This window comes from Manis pentadactyla, chromosome 14 (genome assembly GCF_030020395.1).
Source record: "Manis pentadactyla isolate mManPen7 chromosome 14, mManPen7.hap1, whole genome shotgun sequence".
In the NCBI taxonomy this organism is placed as follows: domain Eukaryota; kingdom Metazoa; phylum Chordata; class Mammalia; order Pholidota; family Manidae; genus Manis; species Manis pentadactyla.
The window spans coordinates 8565160-8589348 of record NC_080032.1 but is presented as its reverse complement, the minus strand read 5'-3'; the positions used below and the strand labels follow the sequence as shown (position 1 = coordinate 8589348).

Genomic DNA, 24189 nt, shown 5'->3' with positions numbered 1-24189 from the left:
CCATCTCTTTTAGGTCCCTAGTGTGACTTCTGGAGCTCCGTGAGAAGAGGGACTAGATCTTTTAAGACTGGGTCTGTTCAGCATGAACATCATGATAGGTGTTCAACAAATATGTGTTAAAGTAATACATTCTGGAACAGTCACTGACAATCTTAAGCACTTTGCCTAGAAGCACATAGCTGCCCGATTAAACCTTGTGTAGGTGTCAGGAAACCCATTCCAGAGAGCATAAAATTTCAGTTAGTGATGCAGAAATGCCAGTAAACCATAGGGGCTGCTTGGCTGCTTGTACCAGAAACTAGCGGGTGGGCACGCTGACTGCTTCCGAGAAAAAGGCAGGTAAATAAATAGTAGTCAGTGTTTATATCCCTGCCTTTTGGCTACAATGCATAATCACCCTGCAGTCAAGCACTGCCTTTTGCAAACCTCTTTGTGGTACTCCGCGCGTCCACAGGGTCTGTACCCCAGCCACACCTCGTGTGCCCAGCTCCCAGCCAGCCTTCCCTTCCTCTTCATCAGACAGCTTGCTCTGTAAAGCCCTTCCCGACCACACCAACCCAAAATACACATCCTCCCCCTCCAAGCTTACATATTCCAGACCTGACCTAAGCACCCTTCCCCACAATTGAGCTCTTGGTCCATTTGTTCCCCGTGTTGGTCTAATTCCGTGTCTAGGTCAGTAGTTGGCAAGCTCTGCATAGGCGCGAATACCCACCACCAGCAGCACTCACCCTGCGGCTGCTGCTTTACAGCCCAGATGGAGGGACATGGATGAGACTGTGACCCTGGGTTCAGGAAGTGCAACCCCAGCACCTGGTGGGAATGCCTGAGAGCATCTTTTCCCTCCAGCTTGTGTCTGTTCTTGCTGAGGAAGGCCAGCTTGATGCTTATTCCACTTTTCTCCTTCCCCTTCCCCGCCATTGTGACGACTGTTGAGCACCAGGACTGGAATCATTTGGAAAAAATAAGTGTAGTTTCAACATGGCCTTCAGCTCATTTGCCTGTAGGAATGGGATTCTAGAGCATATTCTCTGAATTAGACAGTAAAATATGGCCTTTCTGCATTTATCTCATATTATTTTACAACTTAACCCATGATCTCAGCTACTAGGATAGCTCTTAATCTCAAAACCTGTCGTGAATTATTGCAGAGAAGTGGACATTAGCTGTGCACTTGACATCTACATTCTGTGACTTGGTTAACTCAGCTCAGTGTTTGTGAAGGCTTAATTCAAGAAAGCATGTGTTTTGTGAAGAAAAATGGAACTTAAACCAGAAAATGGTGTCCTTGAGATTCTTGTCTTTCTGAATTATCATCCTGTTGTTGCAGAAGACTCTTCTGGAATTTGCATGCTATTGCTCTGTCCTGCCAGAGGATAGGCGGTCCCTGTTCAAGGTCCCGTGGAGTAGAAGCCAAAGGCCTGGGCCCAGGGAGCCAGGAGGACCTCCTCTGGAAACCCCAAAAAGCTTGCCCTGTGTGGGGTAGTCACTCTTGTGCGTGCAGCCCCTCCCCCACAGCATGTGCAGCCATGCTGGGGGCTAGTGAGCGGAGGATGCCCGAGATAGTCACTGCCCTGACCCTCTCTTTGTGAGGGTCCTAGGCTCCTCCCACAGCTGGACATCACAAGGAGCTCGATTGTTTATTTCGTTGAGGTGCTTTCCTTAAGTCTGAGTTAGCATTGCATAAGTGGGTTTCTAGAAGCCAAATAGTGTAACTGAGAAAGGAATTGGCAATTCTAGGAGGGGAGGAACAAGGAGTGGATGAGTTGGGGTTAAGAAGCACAGTCACCCCCACCCCTGAAAAAACAAAACAAAACACAGTCCCCACCACCCTCTCTCCTCTGACCTCATAGGGTCTTGGTCTCGTGCTACCCATCTCGGCTATGCCTGAGAACCAACCTGGGGAGCTCGCACACCTCGGATGTCCGCCTCCAGTCCCAGTGTCCTCTGCCCTAGATTTTTAAAAAGCTCCCCAGGATGTCCCGATACTCTGCTGGGCTGACAGCAACTGACTACCTTCTGCCTGTTTTGTGCCTTAGCATCATTTCTTGCCCTAAACTGTGACATCCCTGTGTGTATCTGATGTGTCGCACAGTCACATCAATTTCCAGAACCTTTCAGAAGGAAAAGTCACTGTGACCCTTGAGTGCCTGCTGCCCTGTGTGGGAGCTGGGCCACAGGAAGGGTCAGACAGGGTGCCTCGGCTCTCTGCCGGAGAGGAGAGGAATGCTGCACGCAGCCAAGGGAGGGCCAGGTGCCCAGAGGAGACCCGCATAGTGTGTGTGCCATATCCAGAGGCGGAAGATCATGCCTGCATGCTTACCATGTGCCAGGCATCTCATCTAGCCTTCGAATGACTGAGAATACATCCTGTGACTATGTCCCCATTATACAGGTGACCAAACAAGCAGAGAGAGGCCATCACGTCTGCTTCCTGTCACAGAGCCAGTGAGGTGAGCCAGCAGCCCATGCAGAGTAGGTGACAGCTCCTCCCCACACCTTCTGCCCTGGAGGTGCTGAAAAGAACCTGGGTTGGCCCTCCTTTCATAGGTCTCTGTCAAGCCATGTCCTTCCTCAAGGCCACCTTGGCTGCCTCAAACTGATTGTGCCTAGATAAGAATATCAGGGCTACAGGGGGCCTTGTTACTCTGCCTTTTTCTAGAAAGAGAGATTGGGTTCTGTTGATGTTAGAAATTATCTTAGTGTAAAGAGATAATGAAACTATATCATTCTTAAATTCTAATACAAAGTCACAGATACAGGGAGTCAATAGAGTAAGGTACACAGGGGACCATTTTGAAACAATTTAGGTAGATCTTAAGTGTACAGGGTTAAAGTTGTACTGTTTGCAAGCTTGCATTGGCCACAATGGCGGTGGATAGAACCCCTTTGCAGGAAAGAGCCTCTGACAAACAGACATGAGATTTGAAGCCACTAACCCAGTACAAAGGGTAGAGCTTTCCGTCCTGCCATCCCTCCTTATGTTGGCTATATGAGCTGCATGACATTTGTAAAGTTGTAAAGATGAGGGAGTCCAAATGGGTTAGGTTAAGAGCTGTCTGGAATATCCTTGTGGGATTGGGAGCTACAGCTATTAATGGGTACTTGGAATTTCAGCACTCACCGGTCTACACATGCGCACATCATCGTGCTTGACTTTGGAAACCCCTAGGATAATGGGTATTTCTCTAGCCTGGGATATGGAGAGGGGCTGAGGTCAATTGCCAGCTCTCTACTTGGCAGCTGTGTGACATAACCTCTGAGCCTGTACAGTGAGAATCAGCACCACCTGGCCTGCCCGTGTCACTGTGCAGATTTAGTGCCCCTTGAAAGCATTCCCTGCCCTGCCCAATACATAATAGGTATTTTCCTTACTTTCCCCTCTTGGAGTCTGTTGCTTGGGCCAGTGACTGTCCCAAAACCAGGCGAGAGAGACCCTGTTTCTAAAGCTGGCCACCGGATGAGGAGTCCAAGGGCGGAAGCGGCCTTCTATACCGTCCTAGGATCCCGAGTTCCCCTAAGAGGACCCTGTGCTGGCTTCCAGGACCTTGCAGACCTCTCCCTGCTGGCAGCACACTCATTTTCCCATGGAGGGTAGACAGATGTTCGCCTCAAGACTGGGGTGTTTACTCCTGTGTGTACAGGCCCCCCCAAAATGCTGGGTGGGCTGGGGGTTGGCTTTTTCCACACTGATACATTCTGACGGGGAACTCCAAGGAGTTCGAGAAATCTCAGTTGGAGCCTGACCTTTCAGGCCTTTATGAAGGTATTCTATCAGGATAGAAAGGTCGCATGTATTTTATTTAATTGTTAGCTCTTGTCCCAAGCCCCACAAATGTTGGGAGCAAGCCTTCGGACATAAATTCTTTCATCCAGATTCCTTTCTTCAAAATAAAAATAAGAAAATCATATAATCAGAATAATCCTCTTTTTGCAATCAGTTTACCACCTGATGCAGGAATTCTCTAACACTTTTCTTTGTCCTACCCTAAGGATTGCCTGGGGTGCTGTTAGGCAGCTTCTGGACCTACACCAGCCCAACTGACTGGGGTGGGAGCGGGGGCAGAATGTGCATCTGAGAGTCATCACAGAGGCCTCCTGCCATTTGGGCTCAGTGCTTCTCAGTTCTACCTGAACTGCAAAAGTAACTTGGGGACTTTTAAGGAAAATCTTGCTGCTGGGGTTCCATTCCTCATAGATGTCATCATCATCTCCAGTGGCCGGACCCAGGCATGGGTGTATTTCAAATCTCCACAGCTTGCCCCCACGGTGGGCCAAGGCAGAGAGCCAAGCCCGCCCAGCTCGGTGGCGCCAGCAGCAAGGACCTCAGCCCTCCGAGAGCCCGTCCTCCACCTCTCACAGGGAAGGGCCCCTGTAGGATCTTCAGTCCCTGACAGGCACTGTTCCCTGATTAGCCCGATTCCACCACCTGACACTTGTTTAGGGTATGAAACAGTGTTAGCTGCTACACGCAGAGAAGGGGCGGTCCTTTTTGAAGTTTCTAGTTGCCGACTTTATGAGATTTGGCCCCAAGAGGGACTTCTGAAAACTCAACCCAAGATAGCAGCTAACAAGTTCTTCCAGAAGTTTCTCTCCCACCCAACTGCAGACGTTTTCCGTGACATCCTCTCACCCAGCCGCGGTGATGGAAAGAGGGTGTGGACCGCAGGCTTCCTGGGCTTTTGGTGCTCCTTGTCAGGTGCTAAAACAAAGAGGATCATTGTATTTCTTGGAACTGGTCTAACTGTCTATGTTTAAGATTAAAATCTAGGGAAGTGCATTTCCGTTTGACACCCAGTATTTTCTGATTGTGAAAAGGGTACCAGCCTGTGCAGTGGCGCCGCGACACGGCCGCGGACTCCAGCTCCTCCTGTCGGTCCTTTAATTAGGAGACATTAAGTGGGGCTGCTACATATTTTGAGATAAATAACACTATTTAAACTTAGGCAGCCTTAACCGCTGAATTCTCGCTGCTACATGTCTCCTAAATAGATCGGCATAATCTTAACTAGGACTTAAAATGCATCATCTTCGCTCCGGAGCTCAGAACCGGCAGCCGACGGGAGCCTTTGGAGGCTTAATGACTTTAATTATGGCAAGAAATACCTTCTCCCAGTAGGGAGGGGCGCGGCCGGCCCGGGCAGGGTCAGGGAAGGCCGGATGCGAGCCCGCCCAAAGGCCGGCCCCACTGGGTGGAGGGAGGGCCCGGGGGCGTGGGCAGGCGGAGGGGGCGTGGCCGGGGCGGGCTGGGGGAGGGGGAGGGCCTGGATGGGTGGAAGGGAAGGAGGGACCCTGGGGGGAGGCCGCGGGGCCTCGGCGTTCCGAGCCCTGTTTGTGGCTTCGGCGCTTTGATCTCCTGCCAGGGAAACCTGGAAGGTCAGGCCGAGCTGCAGCCAAGCCCCGGAGCGAGGAGCCGGGTGGAGCGGGCAGGCTTGCGCCTCCCACCCCGAGAAAGCGAGCCGCCTAGCGCCCCCCTACCCCCACCCCCGCCGCGACCCGCCTCTCTTTTCCCCTTTGTGGCTGTTGTGTGTTGATCTTCGGTTTGGTAAAATCAAAATCACTTGAAGCCAGGTTATATTTTAAGCTGTATGCACCCCTTTCCTCCCTATTCTCTCCCCTTCAGGTTCCCCCAGAGCAGCAGGTGACGCCCCTGATGGTTTGTGTGTGTTAGGGTCGGTTCTCTTCTCCCCTTCTTGACACCAGTTACCCATTTGCTCTGGTGTGTGACCTCATTTCCTATGGAATGAAAGGTTTCTGTAGGAAAACAGGGCTCTTGGTGAGACGGCCTTCAAGCCCCCTTGCCTGGCAAGAGTGTCCCTTGTAGTGCAGTGACTCATGCTTCAGGGAACAGCAGCTGACCAGCACGATCAAGAGCCTGGTGCCTGGGTGGTCACTGCTAAGTGAACACAGGGGAGAAAGAAAGGAAAAAACGAGGAGGGAGGGTTTAAAATCCACTTAGTGGCCTCTAGAGGGAGGAGCATGAAGGGCCCAGGAGCCCCTGTTGTTTGGACTGGGGTGGGACCAAGAGAGGTGGGTAGGCACCAGGCGTAGCCAGTGTCTGGCGGGCGGGTCCCCACCGGTGGTAGCAGTTCCCCGCCCCTCCTGAGCCCAGGAGCAGGCCTGAGGTCGTGGCAGCACAGGCAGGGTTGGTTACCTGCGCCCTGAATTCCTGGCCGTGCTCAGGCCTTAGGGCAAGCCTCTGCCTTGGTCTCTTACTCTGCCCAACGAGGCCACCTGTTTGGGAGTTTGAACTCTGCGGCTAGTTTCCCAGGAAAGCCAAGCTCCAGATCTGCATTCCAGGAGGGAAGGGCAGGTGGTGTCCACACGGTTCCGGGCTGGCCCTGCTGGGTGTCTCCGCAGGTGTCAGGGTGGACACCATCAGTGTTTTAGGCTGAAAAAAAGCGAAGATGCCCCCTAAGTGATAATGGAAGGAAACTTCTCCATGTAAAAATCCACATCTCATGCCATGTGTTCCTGCAGAGATGCCCAGATAGTCACTGGGTCTGCTTTCCTTTGGTGAGAGTTCTGAAGGGGCTCACATTCCTCCTGAGCCTGGTAGGAGCACGCTGTAAGTGCATGGGCATGTTGTCTAAGAGCTTTGACATCAAAGACGTGCGCACACGGAGGCCTGCGGCTGGAAAGGAGCCACAGCAGCAAGGCAGAGCGGGCCGGGGTTGGGGCCGCCCAGCAACAGTGGTGACTGCGTTAGAACCAACCACCCATAAAAGGCCCATCCACACATGCTATTATTATACAGCTGTTGTGTGTGCGTTAATAAGAATCCAAATCCTAAAGATCTGAAGTGTGGAGAATCTTCTTGAGTTCCAAGAAGATCCAGTAGAGGACGGACCTTTCTCAATTTAAGAGGCAAAGGAAATTGGAGATCAGATGATCAGGAGGAGCTACTGCCTGTGCTTGGAACAGCTGGGCCCATAGGTGTTTGATGGTCACCCCAAGGGCAAAAGCTGATCCCCTTTTAGGTTAATCAACAAACATTTCTTGGCCATTTACCCTGTGCCAGGCCCTTTCCTGGATTCTGGGAATTCGGCAGGAAAGAAGCCTGGCCCATTGAGTGTCCTCTAGAGAAGGAGGCACTTTAAGGACACAATTACTGTGTAATGTCAGAAGGGCTGCAATTGTGGAGCACAGAGTCAGGCTGTAGGCAGTAACAGTGTGGAGGGAATAACGCCTACGCCAAATGAGAGAAGAGGTAAAGGCTAGTCGGTGTGGGGAGTTAGTGTGTTCCTCAGCAGGGAGGAATAGAAAGTCAGGGAACTGATAGCAGCACAGCTGTTAGACTTGGGTTGGAGTGGTGAGCTTGCAGTGGACAGTGGGAGGTCACATCTTATCCTAAGCGCAGTGCAGGTAAAGAAGACAATGACTCTATAGCATATTACTACGCTGATGGACAGTGACTGCCGTGGGGTGGGGGGACTTGATAATAGGGGTGAATGTTGTAACCACAATGTTGCTCACATGAAAGAAACTCATAAGATTGTGTATCAATGATACCTTAATAAAAAAAAATCAGTGCAGAGTCATTTGAGAAGAGTAGTGCTGGTGAAGTCTGTAATTTAGAAAGGTCCCCTACTCCTGTGTGGAGACCACCCTGGGGGGCAGGTGTGATGGGCTACAGACCCCCCCAAGGGAGAATATTGTGACTCACGTGAGAATTCTGGTGTGCTGAACAGGGTGGCGGCAGTGGGGATGGAAAAACGATGGATGAATTTGGAAGATGGAATCAGCAAAGCTTGGTAAGCAGTTGGTAGGGGTGAGGGGAAAGGGCTGTGATTTAGCTTGGAGGGCTGGCCGGGCACCTCCCTGAGGAAGAAGCCCAGGTTGTAGAAAGGTAAGGATTAAATGAGGGGTAGGCCTATGGCAAGACCCCCTGCACTATGTCACCCTCAGCAAGGAATGACCCCCAGATGTATGGGACTGTGTGCTCCATTCCGGTAATAGCCACGGAAGGAACTTGGAGCAGAATGCAGATGCCAAGTCCTGGGAACCCATTCCTGCGACTCTGGTGCCATTTCGGATTCTCTGCACTAGTGGTTTCTGTACCTTGGGTCACACTGCTGTGTAAGCGGTCAGGAGAGCAGAAATGAACACTCTCCTGGGTAAGAAGAAGGGAAGAGACCTCTGAACCCTCACCCTGCTCCTGGCTAGGCAAGATCTCTTCCTCAGGACAAGTGTGTAATGACAGATGCTTCTAGAAGGTCCTGGTTTGTAATCCTTGGGGTGCCTGGCACACTTAAGTTGGTCCTCTTAAGTAGTTGTTAAATTGAGCCATATAATTCAGTGTTTTTCACACCAGTAACCAGCTCATATAAATTATGGTTATATATTCTTTAATAATTTTTTCCAGCTTAAAATATAGATCTCCATGACATCCTTCAGCTTTCTCCCTGTGAGTTCAAGCAAGGGAGTTAGTAGGGATGATACCTCTCTTGTCTCAGCATACCTCACACCACTGAGCGGTGGGTCCCAAACCGTCTGAAGGGATGGTGTTGACAAGAATCGCTGCAAAAAAGCTTTCTCTGTCCAAAAAAAATGGGATGCTGGGTAGATAAGAGCCTCTAGCATACTAATGGGCTCTGTAAATGTCAGGGGTAACTCTCGAATGTTCAGCCCTTCACAAAGGACACTGACCAAGAAAATGCAGGTTAGTCTGTCACCCAGGCAAGGTATTTACATGTAAGATGTCTGCACTTAGACTGGGCAGGACCACTTGTAGCTATTTATTGTAAGGATACAAGCCACCAGAATATGAGTATGAGAACATAAATACTTGTTTATAATAAAGAAAATAGAGAAATCTCTGAAATGCCTATTGTAGGACAATCTTACGCTCTGGTACAGCCATATAATGAAATACTATGTGAAGCTGGTAAGAAGAACATTTTTCTACATCACTGAATGCAATATTGCTGAGTATATTGAGTTAAAGGGGGGAAATAGAGTGCAGAACAGTGTATACATGCAATTTATTTTTCAGTATATTTTGATATGTGAGTATACATGCACTTTATTCCTGCCTAACACGTGAGTTAAAAACATGAGAAGATAAAACCACACTGTTCAATTACAAAGTTGGGATATCAGGGAGTAGTATGTGAGTTATTTTTTTTATTTCAATTTCTGAGTTATTTAACATTTTGCACATCAAGCACATATTATTTTTATAAATAGCAAAAACACTAAAGATGGTCACATTTGGGGGGAAATGCATTCTGATAAGAAAGTGGTAAATAAGCTGCAGAGGAGAAATCCTTGAAATCCTTGGAAATATAATTCTATTAGAGTTCAGAGACAAATAAGAAAGAACTGCTTTTGGCTAAAGAGAAGCACTTGTCAGTCTTAAGGGAAGGGTTGTACATGACTCTGACCTTGAATCAGTGGGGTAGGTATGATCAACTCATTGTAGTTCACTCGAGTTTCTTTCTGCATGTGAATTGTCATGCAGAGTTACTCTCCTACTGACTTCTTTCCTAGCCAGCTCACCAACAGGCCAGTTTACCCAGGAAAATCTGTTGACAAAATTTGTCTTGTATTTATTATCTGTGCCAACCTTTCTTGTCATTACTACAGATACATTAAGAGTTCACTGGGTTTATAAAGAGGGGCATTAAAATCCTATGTAGACTGTATTAAGATTCTTAATAATCTTCATATTCTTTGGCCCTGGGCCTCCATCCTAAGGAAGCTGGAAATGTAAGCCAAGATTTACTCAACATAGTATTAGTTACAATAATAAAAAACTGGAATAACTGAAATACCAAAAATACCTGAGTGAGTAGAATATATGAAGGGATATACCATAACCTTAAAAATATTTACAAGAGTTTTTAATGACTTGTAGGGCACTTACGATAAGTGGGAAAAAAAACAATGCAAAATTATATTCAATAGAAGCAAAAAGAAAAAGTTTGCTTGGAGCCCCCATATGTCAGAACATCCTGTAAGAGGTTGAAAACACGTTTTCATGTCAGCGCGAACAATCCAGTTTCCTTGGTTATCCTGTGGGACGAAGGGGATTTTTAGTCTCTTTTGGGTTATTTCCAATTAAGGTATCATGTCAGAATTTTCCTACAATAAAGATTAGGCACGGGACACCTCATCAGTGCTTGACAAAGAAACAGATAAACAATAGCTGAAAAAATGGAGTCTGTGCCCAGAGACTGGGGAGTGGGTACAGGGGAGGAGCAAGCCTGGATGTAACTGCACACCCTGGGGAGAGGGCCAGATCCATTCCTGACTGACATTCCTGCATTTAACTGAAACTAAGGCAAACTCTAGGCTTTTTCCCCCGCTTCCAAGGTGGTAAAGGGCCTATTCTTATCAGAATGCCCCATTCACATCCGGAAATTTGAGAACTCAAACATATTGATAGAAGCATTTCCTTAGGAGAGAACCACATCCAGGTTCAGGGAGCAATAACCCAAGGGTATGTAGTCTCAGGTGGGCTTGCTTTCCTTTGGGATGGGAGTCATGCATTGCAAAAAGTGGCAGCCACAGTAGGACAGCATCTCCCAGGCCTGGAAATTTTGTACTTTGCAGAATGTAGGTTTGTGGACGTTTGCACTCCTGATACTTGTCTCAGTGGCTGTGGACACTGTCTAGCCTCGGGTCTTGAAGCCTTGGAAAGGTAAATAAAGGACCATGACAACCTTTTATTCCACATTCTGCTGGGGCTTCAGGTCCCCTGCTGGCTGGTGCCGACCTGCCCTGGCCTGATCTCAGCAGTGAAGGTGATGAGGGATGTCAAAACACCTGTGTGGGTGGGGTTGAGGAGAAGGGCATGCGGAGGTCAGTAAGGCAAGGCAGTTGGCTGCTTCTGGAAGGCCTCACCAAGACTTCCCACCTCATTGCTGCTGCTTACACCCTTCTCATGCTCTTCTTTCCACTCCAGTCTGCTCTCAGATCAAGGTTAACTGTGCTCTCCAACTGTAGCCAGTTAACCAGTGACCTTCATCTCGCAATACCCACCAGGCTGCATCTTTCCCATCCTTTCTTTGAAACAGCCTCATCTTGACAGTTTGGAACTTTAGTTGTATGAGTTTATAAAAATAGGATTTCTGGTGATCACAAGACTAGTAACCTCCCAAATGTGGTTTAGATCTGTTTTGAAGTAATATTCGGGCCCAAGCTTGAGTAGGTAAAGTGGTGAATGATCTAAGGTATGAAGATTGGTTCAAGGAATGTGCCCCAGCAATTTTTAAACTGAAAATGTGGGGCAGGGGGGAAAGTATGACCAAGGAGAGTTCTGTGTTTTAATCTGCTTTGGTAACAATAAAAGAAATGTGTCTTCTCTAAATATGAATTATTCATGGCCTATTTTAAATCCTGAGCTGGTTCCTAAAAGGCAAGTTCCCCACAGGATCCTGGGTTGACTCCCCTTCTGTCCAGTTCTGGAATGTGCAGAAAATAGAACCTGATTTAGTATTAAGCATAATTACATTAAACAAGATTTAAGTTAACTGTGAGAATTACTTTCTTCAGCAAAATATTTGTACTTGGATCCTATGCATTAGCCTGGTTGTGTCTGAAGTCAAGCTGTTCATGGGATTTAAGCATCTTATTCTCAACCTGCTCTTTTCACTATAGAAACCAGGAGACTGGTCAGCCCTCCTACATTTTTTTAAAAATGTGTCTTAAAAAGTGCCTATCGGGAATGGGGAGTGCCTCACCTAAATCCGTGAGATGTCCACGTTCTTGTGGAGCAGGGAAGCCTGAAAAGGGGGGCAGACCACGTGGCTGAAGGCTTTGCACTTCCCAGATCCTGCAGCCTTTCATCCCCCTGCCACTAGGCTCCCCAGGTGCACCAGCTTCAAAGCAGGAGGCGCTGGGTGACAGATCTGAACACACATCCCCTCGGGAGCTGTTTGATGTGCTTGATCACGAAATGAAAGCCAAGTACAGGAATGAGAGGGCCTATTTATTACCTCGTTTTTTGGTGCTGTTCCCTCGGGGGGCCTTCGACATTTAGGGAAAGAATGTGTGAAAAAGACTGGGATACCATCTGAGCGGAAGACACAGCCCCTGTACTCACTGTTAACTCCAGGGCCCGCCAGCTACTGACTTCAGACAAAAGGCCCTTGGGGCCCAAAGAGCTTCACGGAGGAAAGTGCCACCACCTGGCCTCGGTGATGTGCCATCAAGCCCTCTTGCTGGAGCAGATGACGGGGCCGCCGCAGCCCTTTCTATACTGTTCTGGACCATCCTCCAACTCTCAGTTGGGTGGCCAAGACTGGGAACTGGAAGGGACTCTCGTCATGATAATACAGTCTCCCTCCTCTTACTGGTGGGGAAACACGCTGAGGCTGAGTGAGATTCAGGGACTTACCCACCCCTGACTGACAGCGTGCTAGTGATGCAGAGTGGGGTGGCCAAGCAGCAGAGGAGACTGGACAGGCAGTGAATCTCAGTTTAGCAAGAACATCCCAGCAGGAGACCAGCTTCTGCACAGCACCCAGAGTGCCGAGGTGGTTAAGTTGCAGGGGCTCGGCAGCATCCGTGAGGATTTCGCTGTCCTGCTCTCTGGTACAAAGGACCGGGAAGTGTCTTGTTGTAAAAGCTGTGGGATAAGCCTGCCCTCTAGTGGGCTGTGGAGCCGTTTCTCTGTTCACAGGCTCCTCTACTTAAACGCAGCGTTGCTTTTTCACGCTGCATCCGTGTAGAGCAGTAATTCCTGTGGAAGGAATTCACATTTTTGCCTTTCTCGAGCACTCCCACTCCGGCCTACAGAGACTTCCTTGACCTCTGCGCGTTAGCCATCATTTGCTTATTTTATAGAAGGTTTTGTTTTTCGTTTACCCCCATCAGAGGTGTCTTACTTCCCTAACAAGATTCAGGTTCCTAAAGGCAAGGTTGTCTTATGTCTTGTTCTTCCACAGCTTCTACCCTGTTGTCCATTTATCTGGATATGAATTAGAGGTCCCTTTGGAATGGAAAGGAATCCTCTCCCATCCCACCTCACCCTCACAAAAAAAATCCCACCGTTTGTCATTTGTTCCTAAAACATTCTCATCCCATCTCTCTGATCAATAGCTCCCCACATGATTGAATCATCAGAATCCCTCAGAAAATTTTCAGAACTCAGTTTCCTGGGCCTTCCTCCAGGCCTGCTGAATCAGTCTCTGTGGTTTGAGCCAGGAAATCTGCTTTACAAACTTCCCAAGTGGTTTTTGATGTGCAGCCAGGTTTGGCAGCTGCTCTAAATCCCCATTTACAGTTATTTCCCATAGCTTTTCCCCCGACAGCATCCCCACAGGTCTGCAGCTTATGTCAGTTACTAAAACTGTTTTGAGATTTCCTCAGAAACAGAATAGTGGGCTCTTTTAACTGCAGCACTGGGGGGCGTGGGCAGGAAGGACCCCAGGAGCAAGACCCAAGGCGCTTGCTTTGGTTGCTAGTGGCTCTGTGTTCGTAGCAGGAAAAGCCCAAACCAGTACCTTCATGCTGACCAGGCAGGTTGGCGATTTGTTTTGAATGTTTAGGCTGGATAGGGAGACGAGGTTAGTTGAGTACCCAGTTATTTATTGTCACCTATTCTAACTCATCTGGTTCTCCGAATAACCATGCAAGGTAGAGGGCAGTGTCCTTTTGTCTTGTTAGGGGATGGGGTCATGGAGGCTTAGGGAAGCTGGTCACTCGTTGGGAACTATCAGATTCTGCATTTGAATGTAGGTCTGATTTCCAAGGCCAGCTTTGCAAAGGTAAGGCCCCAAGTGCCAACTTGCTCTTTTTCACCCTGCCAGGCCAAGCGAGCTGTGCAGCGGGGAGCCACTGCAGTCATCTTTGATGTGTCTGAGAACCCAGAAGCTATCGACCAGGTAGGCCCCCTGGGCCACGCCGATGCCGTGCCCTCCCTGGGAGAGGCCCTGCCTGCCCTTAGTCAGCTTGGCTGGCCATGGTCACGCTGCCTCGTCTCAGGGCCTTTGCCCTTGTCTGTTGACATTAGATGTTTTGGACATCAGACTCCAAGGCAAGTGTGTTGAGAGGGGCTAAGAGCCAGGAACTAAAGGGCTTGGGGGCATTTTCAAAGAGCCTTCTGGGCCTTCAGCCTGCCCAGTCCGGAAGCAAGGCATCGTCTTCAGCCTTGTCCTTCTGGTCCAAGGCTGGGATGTCTGAGGATTTGTAAGTGGATATTTGGTGTTCTTTTCCTCCAGCCTTTTTGTCTCTCTTCTGTTTCTTAAAACATGTCTTCCAACCAGGACCATCTCTTCTTCCTTAGCTAAACCAGGGCTCGGAAGACCCGCTCAAGAGGCCGGTGGTGTATGTGAAGGGTGCAGATGCCGTCAAGCTGATGAACATCGTCAACAAGCAGAAAGTGGCTCGAGCACGGATTCAGCACCGCCCACCTAGAGTGAGCCCCCACCCCGGCCAGCCAGGCCCAGCTCCCTCTCTGTGGCTGCCTGCACCTTTATTCCCTGTGGGAATTCTGTTCCTGGGCTTCTCATCCTGTCATCTTTCTGTCTAAAATGCTGAAGCACCCCAGGTTCCTGCAGGTTTATATCAGATCTAAGGCTGGAGGCCAGGGAGACATTTTCCTTGTGTTCCGTTAGAGAGAATTTGAAAAGTCCTTCCAGAAATGGATGATTTGTGCTGAGATGTCTCTGGTCTCTTCTGCCTGGCATTCCCTCCTGGTGACCTCCTATCCTTCCTTCTCTTCTGTCCCATCTTCCTCTGATTGACACCCAGCATTCGGCTTCCCATGTCTCCTCCCTCCCATTTAACCTGAACTGGAGAGAAGGGCCTGTGCTTCCTTTTTCCTGTAGGGTAAATTATGTTATTGAAACCCCCTAACCTATATTTGAGTCTAGAAAAGTTAGCTTTCAACTGGGACTAAAGTTCATCACCTCTAGCTAGTTAATGAATAGTGTGTAAGCTTCTCTAAGAGACACTGCTGGCCATTAACTTCTACCTGGCATCTTCTGCCCAAACCTCAGGCTGAAGATTCTAGGAACCTGTGACAGGTGCCCCGTCTATGGTTTGTTTCCTCCTCTTACAAATGTTGGAATATTCACGTACAGGACGATTGTCTGCATGCACAAAATATCTGGATACCCGCAGCATTCAATTACCAAAGCGCTATTCCTGTGGGCTAAGTGCATGTCCTAGATGAGGCGGCTTCGAGGCTGCAGGACGCAGTGTGCCGTGAGGAAAAGATAAGAACTAGAACTAGAGGGAGTTTGCAGAACTGATTTGCTGGCTCCTTTTTAAAGAAAAAAAGACCACTTTGGTAAATATGACTCACTGTAGTGGAAGTTGATATTTGTGGAAGCAGCGTACAATTTTCTGAGTTGTTGTAAACCATTAATTATATGGTTAGTAATCACTGTTCCCTCAAAACATGACACTCACTCCTTTGTCCCATAAATACAATATTTGTGTTTATTTGGAAGGGCCTCTCCTCCCGGTTATAGCAAGCTCTGCGCTATTCCATGGGGAGCAAGGCTTTATGAGCAGAGTTCTCTTGGCTATTAGGAGGCCTGGCTGAGACCACCTCTCCCCGGCCATAGCACAGGGTACTACGTAGGCCTGAATAGCACACCCTGTGCATGTTAGCAGAGCCCCAGGTGTTCCTGCAGTGATGGAAACACACCCTACTTGCCCCATCCTTATCCTTATCAGGGTCGACACAGCCGTGTGCCCATCCCGAAGCCAAAGAGAGCTGTGACCCATTGTGTCTGTGTTCTGTTCCAGCAACCCACTGAATACTTCGACATGGGGATTTTCCTGGCTTTCTTTGTCGTGGTCTCCCTGGTCTGCCTCATCCTCCTTGTCAAAATCAAGCTGAAGCAGCGACGCAGTCAGGTAATGTCTCAGAGCAGCCCGTGAACACTGACCCCTGGGGCTGTGTCTCTCACAAAACCAGGGCTGGGGCCTGAACTCTGCAGTGTGTTCCCAGTGGCCTAGAAACAGCAAAGATAGAGAAAACCAAGAACAAAGCTTGTAGCATTGTGTCCGCTCTGTTTCCAAAGGGCCTGTCCTACAGAGACTGAGCATTAGGGTGATGGTATAGTGGGGGGGTTCTTTCCAACCAGGAGTTTTTCCAAAGAGATGCTTAAATTTTAATATGGAACCCCAAAACCTTGCTCCCCAGCATCATCAGCATCACCAGGGAGCTTGGTGGACAAGCAGACACTCAGGCCCCGCCTGAGACCTGCTGAATCCGAATGTACATCTGGCAAGCTCTCTAGGCGAGTCTTGATAAACAGAGTAGCCATTCTAGTGCCTAGCTGGCACATGACGTGCTTGTGGGAAGGAAGGCTTTGGGGGCAGAGGGTGACAGAGGATAGGCTGGAATCTAGACTCTCAAATGTGTGTGTCTCGGGAGAGGGCTGGTGGGCCTAGGCAGGCAGTCTGTTTAAACAGGAGAGTCGCTGAGTTCTCACAGGGGGCTGAGTGGTCACCACCGACGAGTCAGGGGTGCTTGTTGAGCATGGTGAGCCGGCCCCGTGGTGAGCATTCATGCTCATTGTCCTATTTGTCCTCAGGACTCCCTTCCATGTAAAGAGGGGGACCTTGGCATCGAGTAAGTTAATGACTCAGGGCATTGCAGAGTAGGTCACATAGAGTAGACATCTGCTGGTACTGCCACTTGGGAAGAGCCTGAGTTGATTGCATGGGCACTCGAGTCTGGAAAATCTGTGCTGTGACAGTCATTGAATTTTGAGTGATTTTTCAAAAGTCTCTTCTGGCCTGATGGAGTCTAACGTTTGCCTATCCCAGTGCATCGAGTGCTAGGGCCCTGCTATTAATACATCCCAGACCCTAACATGGGCTGCATTCTGCCACGCAGAATTCCTTGAACAGGCTGGCCGTGCAGGCTCTGGAGAAGATGGAAACCAGAAAGTTCAACTCCAAGAGCAAGGGGCACCGGGAGGGGAGCTGTGGAGCCCTGGACACACTCAGCAGCAGCTCCACGTCTGACTGCGCCATCTGCCTTGAGAAGTACATCGACGGAGAGGTAATGGCAGAGGCAGGGCCCATCCTGGGTGAGGGTGAGGTGGACAGGTTGGCAGAGGCACACAGGACCTAGGATAGGGCCCCACATCCCCTTCACACAGCCATGCAAGAGCAGGAAGGCTCGAATGCCTGGGTCTCCAATGGGATGGCCTGAGACCACCACGGTGCACAGACACTCTCCCCAGAGCACCCAGCTAGACATGGGTGATTTCAGAAGTTGATCAGAAATTCAGGGTAGGCAGAAAATGGCTGGTTTTAAGAATGTTCACACATGTTGACCTAATTTTAGAATTGCTCTTTTGAAAACTCTGTGTCTTGGCTTAGTACATACATCCCCTACAAAGCTGTGCAGAACATTTGATATTTCTACTTATAAAGAGACAAGGGATGTGATGTTCCTTTTTTTCCTTCTAGCTTTTTATTCTGAAATTTTCAGCTTTCAGAAAAGCTGCAAGAATCGTGCAATGAATGATGTATCATTCACATAGACTCACCCAGTGTTTACATTTTGCCACATTCACTTAGTCTCTGTCTAGGTGAAGACTTATATGCACATACATTTTGGAGAGTTGGGAACAAATCACTTCAGAATTAGTTGCAGACACCTGATGCCCCTTCGAAAGTATTCCACTGCTCTACAGACTCTTGGATGGAAAATGAGTTTTTGCTGAGGCCTTTAGATTAATAGAGTCTTGCGTGGTCTCTAGATACAGACTACCTGGGTTCTAATCCTGGCCCAGGTAGGATCTAGCTTTGTATCGCGGGCAGATGACTTTCATCTCTGAGCCTGTGCTTGTGACATGGGTCCAAGACTGACCTATACCCCAGGTGATCACAGGTTATGTGCGAAAATACAGGCAGAACTTTTGCCACGGTCAGGCACAGAGTTAGGTATCAGTTTGAAAATTCCTGTGTTGAGTGGGCCAGAGAATGGGAAGACAAAGTTAGATTAGCAACTTTGGAGGGTGCTTGGGCTCAGGAGCTCCAGAAGTAGAAGCCTAAGAAAGCCCCACACAGTCTCCTCTTCATGTCACCTGCTTTGCTATGAACTCCAGGTATGTTCAGGGTCCCAGCAAAGGAGAAGACAGGAGAGCTTTGCCCCTTTGCTGCCCTACCTGCCAGTCGCAGGGGAACTGAGCCCCTCTGCAGCTAGAGAAGGGGGGTGGGTGGGGAGGGAGTCTCAGGCCACTGGCATGGTGAACAGGGCTCCCTCTGCAGGAGAAGCATGTGGGGCTGAAGGCTGAGCGGCCATCCCTTCAGGCTGTGTCCTTCCTCCTGCCTAGGAGCTGCGGGTCATCCCCTGTACCCACCGCTTTCACAGGAAGTGCGTGGACCCATGGCTGCTGCAGCACCACACCTGCCCCCACTGTCGGCACAACATCATAGGTAATCATCACCTTTCTGCATCGTTGCTGAAGAGGTACTGTCTCTACCAAATGCCTAGTAAAAGTGACATGCTATAGCCTGGTGGGCAAGCAAAACCGCTGCATCATTGCCATCTGGACTTGGAGGCATGGGGGCCTTGGGTCTGGGAGGCCACTAGGCCTCCTAATCCTTAGGACAGCCTGGCTTAAAGAGTCGCCCTGAGTTCAAGTGCTGGCTCACACATAAGCTTCCTGACCTCGGACAGGCTGTCTGTCCTCCCCAGGTGCGCCAAACTCTTTAGCGGGAAGGGCAGTGATGATGCCTGCCCGTGCCCAGTACCAAGGGGCTGTTTCCAGGCCACCGAGACAATGAGTGAGAGCTGGCAGGGCCGGGGTGCAGTGTGCACGCCAGGGAGCCGTATTTCCGGGAGGGAAACGCCTTTCATCTTGGTGCCCCTGTTGCTCTCCAGGCAGAGCAGTGGGGAGGTGGGAGATGGGCCCTTACAGGAATGACTGCCTTTCAAAACAGGGCAGCCTCTGCCAGCATGGCCGAGTTTGGAGCAACTTAGAACTCGGTGGCCAGGGTCATGAGACTGGGCACCTTGGCATATGCGGCCAAGCCGGCTGCTTCAGCCTTTGTCCTTATTTGTCCCTCTGGCCCCAGTGTGCTCAGCCCTGCCGACTTTGTTTCCTCCACCTCTCCCCAGAACAAAAGGGAAACCCAAGCACCGTGTGCATGGAGGCCGGCAACCTCCCGCGCAGCCGGCAGCAGAGGGTGATCTTGCCAGTGCACTACCCCGGCCGCGTGCACAGGACCAACGCCATCCCAGCCTACCCCACGAGGACAAGCATGGACTCCCACGGGAACCCCGTCACCCTGCTGACCATGGACCGGCACGGGGAGCAGAGCCTCTATTCGCCACAGACCCCTACCTACATCCGCGGCTACCCACCCCTCCACCTGGACCACACCCTGGGCCCTCACCGCTGCGGCCTGGAGCACCGCGCCTACTCACCAGCCCACCCCTTCCGCAGGCCCAAGTTCAGCAGCCGCAGCTTCTCCAAGGCAGCTTGCTTCTCCCAGTATGAGACCGTGTACCAGCACTACTACTTCCAGGGCCTCAGCTACCCCGAGCAGGAGGGCCCGGCGCCACCCAGCCTCGCGCCCCGGGGCCCGGCCCGCGCCTTCCCCCACAGTGGCAGCGGCAGCCTGCTCTTCCCCGTGGTGCCCATGGCCCCGCCCTCCCACCTGGAGAGCGGCAGCGCGTCCAGCTTCAGCTGCTACCACGGCCACCGCTCGGTGTGCAGCGGCTACCTGGCCGACTGCCCAGGCAGCGACAGCAGCAGCTCCGGCCAGTGCCGCTGCTCCTCCAGCGACTCCGTGGTGGACTGCACGGAGGTCAGCAACCAGGGAGTGTACGGCAGCTGCTCCACCTTCCGCAGCTCCCTCAGCAGCGACTACGACCCCTTCATCTACCGCAGCCGGAGCCCCTGCCGCACCGGTGACATGGGGGGCTCGGGCCGGGGGCCTGTCGTGTGCCTCGAGGGCGCCTCCCCGCCCGAGGAGCTCCCGGAGACCCACGGCCAAGGCGCCGGGCCGGGAGAGCCGTGGTCCGGCCCTGCCTGCCCCTCGGGGGACCAGCTGTCCGCCTGCAGCCTGGAGATGAACTACAGCAGCAGCTCCTCCCTGGAGCACAGGGGGCCCAGTAGCTCTACCTCAGAAGTGGGGCCTGAGGCTTCTCCGAGGGCCGCCCTGGACCTCAGGAGGACCTGGAGGGGCGGCCGCGAGGGGCTGCCGTGTACCTTCTGCTGCGAGCCTCCGCCCTCTGCACCGGAGCCCGGTGTGGGGGCCGCGGGGGGCAGCACCTTGTTCCCGGGCGCCCCGCTCTGTGAGGGCTGCGGCCCCGCGGGCGGGGAGACACAGCCGGGGAGCTCCCAGGGCCTGTGCAGCCTTCACCCAGACCATTTGCCCAGGACAGATGGGGTGAAATACGAGGACCTGCCCTGCTGCTTCTATGAAGAAAAGCAGGTGGTCCGCAGCGGCGGTGGGGGCAGCGGCCGCTTCACCGAAGACTGTTCTGTGAGTGTGCAGTACACGCTCTCCCAGGAGCCCCTGCCCAGCTGCCCCCCAGGGCTCAGGGACCTGAGCCACCGCATCCCCATCATTCCTGAGGATGTGGACTGTGACGTGGGCCTGCCCTCGGACTGCCAGGGGACCCATGGCCTCAGCCCTTGGGCTGGGACATCGGGACCAGATGCCCTGCGGCCCCATAGGGGCCTGGGGGTGGCCCAGAAAGAAGAGCAGGTTCTGTGCTGCCAGGCCATGATGCCACTGCCACCTGGCTGCCCTCTAGAGGAGGTGGGGGCTGCCAGGGCCAGCTTCCCCAGTGGCCCCCAGGACACTCAGGAGTCCAGCGTCAGAGCCACCGAGGCTACAGGTGAGAGCAGGAGATGACAGTTGGCCAGAGTCGGGGCCCATAATCTTTCTCTGAGGTCATTTTCTAAGTCCCTTCAGCACCATCTCTGCCTGATGATTTCTAAGTGTTATTCTCTAAACAGGCCTTTCCTCTGAGTTCCAGACCCGTTGGGCCTTCTGCTTCCATGTTCTTCCCGAGGTGCCACACAAGCATCCCAGCCAGTCAGATCCACAGCAGCACCCCCAAATTCCTCCGACTGCGCCCCTTTCTCAAGGCTCCCTGCCCATAGGCTCAGGCCAAAAGGCCAAGCAGTCCCTGAGCCTGCCCACCCCCCTCGTGCTCCAGGGTCCTGGACTTCTTAACCCGTGAGGATTACATGTGCTTGTGTACCAGCCCCCCATCCAGGAAAGTGAATTCCCAGAAGAATGAAACCTAGCAAGAAACATACAAAATGCAAGCCCAGAATTTGTATTAGATTCAGTAGAAATTGTCAAACTGCTATAAAGTTTCCAAATGTTTTGTCTCAGTAATAGACTGTCTAGTCCAGCACTTGAGCAGTACTGCAAAAAGTTCCACCTCCAAATATGTCCCGAATTTACCTTCTCTGCATCCCTGCCTGCTGTCCCTTCAGTCCGGCTCATTTCCTCTGTCCAGGGTGACAGCAGTGGCCGTCTGACTGGTCTGGTGCTGACTGGTCTTGCCTTTTATTATGCATAGAAGCCAGAGGGGTCTTTTTTGAAACATAGGTCAGTGTCTTTATACTAGGAAACCCTTCAAAGACTTGCCGTTACTTCTAGAATTTAACAAATGTGAACTACTCCCTTCTTTCTGAATGATGTGGCTCCCGCCTGCCTGTCTGACCTCCTGGTCCACCCTCCTCGCTGCTCACTTCTGTAGCCCCCTCAGGCCTGCGTCCTGTTCCTCCAAGGTGCCCAGCCCATTCCAGCCCCCAGGCCTCCCTGCTGCTGCTCTCCTCCAGATCTCAGGGCCCCTCAGGCCCTGCGCCTCCTCTGAGGTCACTGTCACACTCTCTCCTTACTGCCCAGGTTATCACAATCTGAAAATACTTTGTTTTGGGGGTGTCAGGTCTTCTCCCCTGCACTTCTCAGTGCCTGCAGTGTACAAACTCTTTTGCATGGTGTGATTTCATGCAACCTAAGGGCTTCTAGAAGACTCTGCACCTCCCGGTGAGCAAGGCTGGCTCTCTAGGAGGCACCGGTGCGCTCAGCACAGCATCAGGAGCTCTGCCTCAGCCCTTTGCCATGTTCAACCTGTGCAGTGCTGTGAGCTGTCACTCCCTGAGAGCCTGCGCGCACGCTGGGGCTGGGCTCCCGAGTCCCTTGCCTGGTCCCTGTGCGTCGTGCCCGAGGCCTGCGGTGCTGGCTCCCTCCTCTCATGACTGTTCTCTCTACCCCAGGGCAGAGATCTCGCCCCGCGGACGGCGGCCCGAGAGCCTGCGCTCAGAAGGAACTCTGATGTGGACATGAGGACTGTACGGAGACTCCAAACTCTTCCTTCAAAAAAAAATTTTTTTTAGCTTTGACAAACACTCTAAGTGGTAATAAAGAGAGCCCTCCTCAACCCAAAATGTGAGCCACCTGTGGCAACCTGCCCTCCCCCTCCATTAACAAACCAACAGACAAAATTCTGTGAGTCTTTTGCCTCTTTTGATAACATGTTACTCTGTTTAGTAAGGTGTGTGTGCTTGGGGTTCCGAGGTGTGTGGGATTGAGTTCTCTGCTTTGTTTTTTAAGATATTATATGAAATGTAAAAAGTTATTTAAATATATATTTTAAAGAACCCTAACTGCCCACTTTTGCTGAAAAAAAAAAAAAATTACTGCTGCATTAATTGAACCACATCATGTGTAGATACTGTTGTCTCCCCAGAGGGAGCTCAGGCCTTTGAAAAGCTCAGGGCTACACCCGCCTTAGAACACGAACCAGAAACTTGAAGTAAAGCTAGTTGATATGGGTACAGACTTTGAGGAACAATGCAGTGCTGCCTCTTGCTTTCTCATGGCCAATCCCAACGTACAGAGTTGGGGTCTTCTCAGAAGCCATGCCTCTCTAGCCCACACCTTTAGGCAGCTGGTGGAAACAGCTTGGAGCAGGGCAGGAGGTGTGCAGCACTGAAGGGCCGGGACCGGCCAGTGCTACCAAGGCCCGGGGTGATGGGGATGATTCCGCCCAGAGTGTGCCCGTCTCTTCCCTTGGGCCATCGTCCAAAGTAAATGGATGGAGCTAACAGTCCTGAACCTGGGTATCCTGCCACTGGTGCAGACGTGGTTCCCAGGGGCGTGTGGGGACAAACCACCAGGAGCAATGCAGCTTGGCTGCCTTGCTGTCCGGGGGACTAGGGCGGACTGTGGCAGAGCCTGCCTGTGTGTATGCGTCGGCCTGGGCGCAGCCCCGCCCAGTGGCTCCTGCGGCCTTGGGCTCCCAGGCTTGGGGTGCGTGGCCGGACCCACTGGCTCTGCCCAGGGCTCCGTTTGAGCGATAAGCTTCCCATCTCATTTCTCTGCGGAAGCACCGCTTCAGGGTGATTCACCTGTATGCCTCACGGCCGAAATTGCGCATCTCACCTGCAAATGTCTACTATTCTTTCTACCTAATGCACTATTATGTATTGATTCTCCATGAGACAGAGAAAGAGACTATCAGATAGTTTAGGACCCAAAGGGTAGGTTTTTGAATATTTTCCCAGGCTTTGTTATTGTTTTTAAGAGGTAAGGAGAGTTTAAAAACCCAAACCATTTTTTTTTTTAATGTTCCCATTTTAAAAGGGAGAATCTCTTTAAAGCTACTTCAAATCAGGGATTTGTCATCCTTTTCGTCCAATATATTTCTTGTTCTTAATTTTTTTTATTTTTAGAGGAAACCAATCATATTAACCCGTGTGTTCACTGACTCTTCTGGTGACTTTTATTTCTTCAGCAGTTGTTTGTTACCTGAAATGCTGTCATCTGAATGCTCATTTTTAGAATAGGAACCTTGCAACCTGGCCCCTTACAGGTGGGGAGCAGAGACCACCCTGGGCTGTCAGGAGGCTGTGATGGTTTCTTTACAGTAAGGCTCAGGGGGAGTCAGTCCAGGGTCCAGTCCAGAACATTTTGAATGAAAATCTCTATCAGAATCCCTTTTTCTTAAAGACCCCAACCTGTGATGAGGAAATTTACTTCTAGCCAGGAATTGACAGAAAGAAATTCCAGGGTCAAGTGATGGAGCAATTGGCCCTTTAGGAGGAACTCACTGTGGTGAGATTTGTCCCCCAGCCCCTGAGGTGCAGTCGCTGGGGGGCCACTCCTCCCAACCCCACCCCCAGCCGATGCTCAGCACACCTGTTGGCGAGGGTGTGCGAAGCTCCTAAGCTGTTGACATGTGATCTGGGCCGCCTTTATTTCTCAGGCCAGGAGTAGCAGCTGCTAAGGACAACA

The 24189-nt window shown here is 51.0% G+C and overlaps 1 protein-coding gene across 2 annotated transcripts in view; it reads left to right on the top strand.

Moving 5' to 3' along the window:
- Window positions 1-22559, top strand: part of ZNRF3 (zinc and ring finger 3) — a 181458-nt gene extending 158899 nt beyond the window's left edge. For both annotated transcript variants that reach the window (XM_057492280.1, XM_036908882.2), the window contains 7 exons: window positions 13758-13832; window positions 14234-14365; window positions 15706-15816; window positions 16805-16972; window positions 18255-18357; window positions 19043-20773; window positions 22170-22559. In XM_057492280.1, coding sequence (XP_057348263.1) covers window positions 13758-13832; window positions 14234-14365; window positions 15706-15816; window positions 16805-16972; window positions 18255-18357; window positions 19043-20773; window positions 22170-22228 — 2379 coding nt within the window. In that variant the 3' untranslated portion in view covers window positions 22229-22559. The remainder of the gene's footprint in view (window positions 1-13757; window positions 13833-14233; window positions 14366-15705; window positions 15817-16804; window positions 16973-18254; window positions 18358-19042; window positions 20774-22169) is intronic.
- Window positions 22560-24189: the final 1630 nt, after the last annotated feature.